Source organism: Etheostoma spectabile, chromosome 13 (genome assembly GCF_008692095.1).
Source record: "Etheostoma spectabile isolate EspeVRDwgs_2016 chromosome 13, UIUC_Espe_1.0, whole genome shotgun sequence".
NCBI lineage: Eukaryota > Metazoa > Chordata > Actinopteri > Perciformes > Percidae > Etheostoma > Etheostoma spectabile.
In genome coordinates, this window is record NC_045745.1 from 4,616,520 (window position 1) to 4,618,495 (window position 1,976).

Sequence of the window (1,976 nt, forward strand, 5' to 3'; positions counted from 1 at the left end):
GGTACAATGCAACGAAATACAGTTTTAGCTCTGAGCATCGGGGGCAACTCGGGGTTCAGTGTCTTGCCCAAGGACACTTTGACGTGGGACTGCAGGGCCAGGGATTGAACCACCAACCTTCCGATTGGCAGGCAACCACTCTACCACTGAGCCACAGCCGCCCCAGCAATTACACGACAAGACCTTCAGTTTTTAGTCGGAAATATTAAACCTTGCTCATGTGTGGGGGGTGAAATTCTCCACGTGGCTTCCTAGGCTGCAGCCAAACTGCTGTGTATGTATTCTTGCTATTTTGTTAGAAAATCCCTGAAGATGTGAATGCTTAGCATGGAACTACAGCCTGGCAAGATGGAGCCTCTTTGAGCGTAGGTGGTGTTTGTGCTCTATTAAATGCCCTCTGGTCATCTGCTGTAATGATGTTTTAATCCACTAAAAATCTCATTTGTAGCAGATATATATAGATCAACAACAGTATTATGAGTTGCTTTGAGTTCTATTTTTTTTGTTCATGAAGGTCAACCACAAATCATAAGCCAAGCATGCAAGTGTGTGTGATGAAACATCTGAACTCCTGTGGAGAACAGTCTCACCTTGGTCAGATCCACCCCGGTGAGGGCGTTGACGGACACAGGGAGTTCAGCTAACAGACGGTTGACCTCTCCAGTCACGCGGCTGCCGTCTCCACTCAGCATGACGATCTCATTGGTCCTGGACAGGGGTGCAGCCACCTTACTGGCAATCTGGTCACACACACAAGAGAGCCCTGGATTGTTAGCTGGCTGGCAAAATAATCCTCGTACCGGCTTTACATGACAGGAAATGACATGAACAGATTTATTCAGTTTGTCACTTCTTGGGGGTTTTGTCCCTTAAATAAATATAAATGAAAAGCACAGACCAAGGGCAGAGCCTCCAGGACCAGCGCGGTCTTGGCAGCCTCGCCGTACTGCTGGTAGGCCTCCGCTTTCAGCCTCATCTTCTCGGCCTCGGCCTTCCCCACCGCTTTGATGGACGAGGCCTCGGCCTCGCCGAGGAGGCGGATTTTGTCGGCGGCCGCCTGCGCCGTGAGCACCGTCTTTATCCTGGGGTTGGGTTGGAGAAGCATCGCTGGGTTTAGTGTTTACTGTCGTTACCAATCAGTCGTGTAAATTGTCAAACATGTGAATTAAAAATAGTTCACGCCGGTGTTAGTACTGTGTTCATTTTTCCTGATGTAAATAAACTTTAACAGCATCATAAAACATTATCATCATAAACAAGACTCGGTCAAAACCGAGTATATGACTGGATGTGTATTGTCAATAAACCCTAATTGTGGCCATAGTGTAAGGAAAATCTTAATTCTAAAATGTATTTGTGAATAGGCACCAAAACTGGGTATTAAACGGGGCCCCTCAGTATGAGCCCTCAGTACGGAGACATTAGATTGAAATGATGATGTTGGAGAACATTGAACATTGAAGAATGTCTACACTGTGTGTGGGAGCCACTCACTTCTGGCCCTCAGCCAGCTGCCGCATCTTGTAGGCCTCGGCCTCGGCGGGCCTCTTCACGGTGGCCACCAGCTCCTTCTCGGTGCGGTCGATCTCCTTCTCCTCAATGGTGATCTGCTTCTTCCTCTGCACCACCTCGATCTCGATCTCCTCCAGGCAGATCTTCTGCTGCTCTTTGGCCGCCTGCAGCTCGTACGCCAGCTGAGCCTCTGCTTTCTAGAGAGGCGGGTATTTAAAAAAATGATATATATACACACTTTACTCTCGTCTTCGACTGCTGACAATACTCTGCTCAAAATACAGTCTAAACTACAATGTAATACCTTTGTGTTCACTTCCTGATTAAAGGACGCTTTCTGCATTTCCAGCTCTCGTTTGGAGTCAGCCATTTTTGTGTCAGCTAAGAACTTAACATCCATCATTTCTCTCTTACACTCAGCTTCCTGTAAAAGACAACGTGCAGAGGTTTAGGACGGGGGGGGG

The 1,976-nt window shown here is 47.8% G+C and overlaps 1 protein-coding gene across 2 annotated transcripts in view; it reads right to left on the bottom strand.

Moving 5' to 3' along the window:
* The window catches only part of LOC116700524 (flotillin-2a), an 18,707-nt gene that overhangs the window by 3,358 nt on the left and 13,373 nt on the right, over positions 1 to 1,976 (bottom strand). For both annotated transcript variants that reach the window (XM_032533810.1, XM_032533811.1), the window contains exons 7-10: positions 1,817 to 1,936; positions 1,495 to 1,709; positions 899 to 1,082; positions 591 to 740 (exon numbers count right to left, since the gene is read on the bottom strand). In XM_032533810.1, coding sequence (XP_032389701.1) covers positions 591 to 740; positions 899 to 1,082; positions 1,495 to 1,709; positions 1,817 to 1,936 — 669 coding nt within the window. The remainder of the gene's footprint in view (positions 1 to 590; positions 741 to 898; positions 1,083 to 1,494; positions 1,710 to 1,816; positions 1,937 to 1,976) is intronic.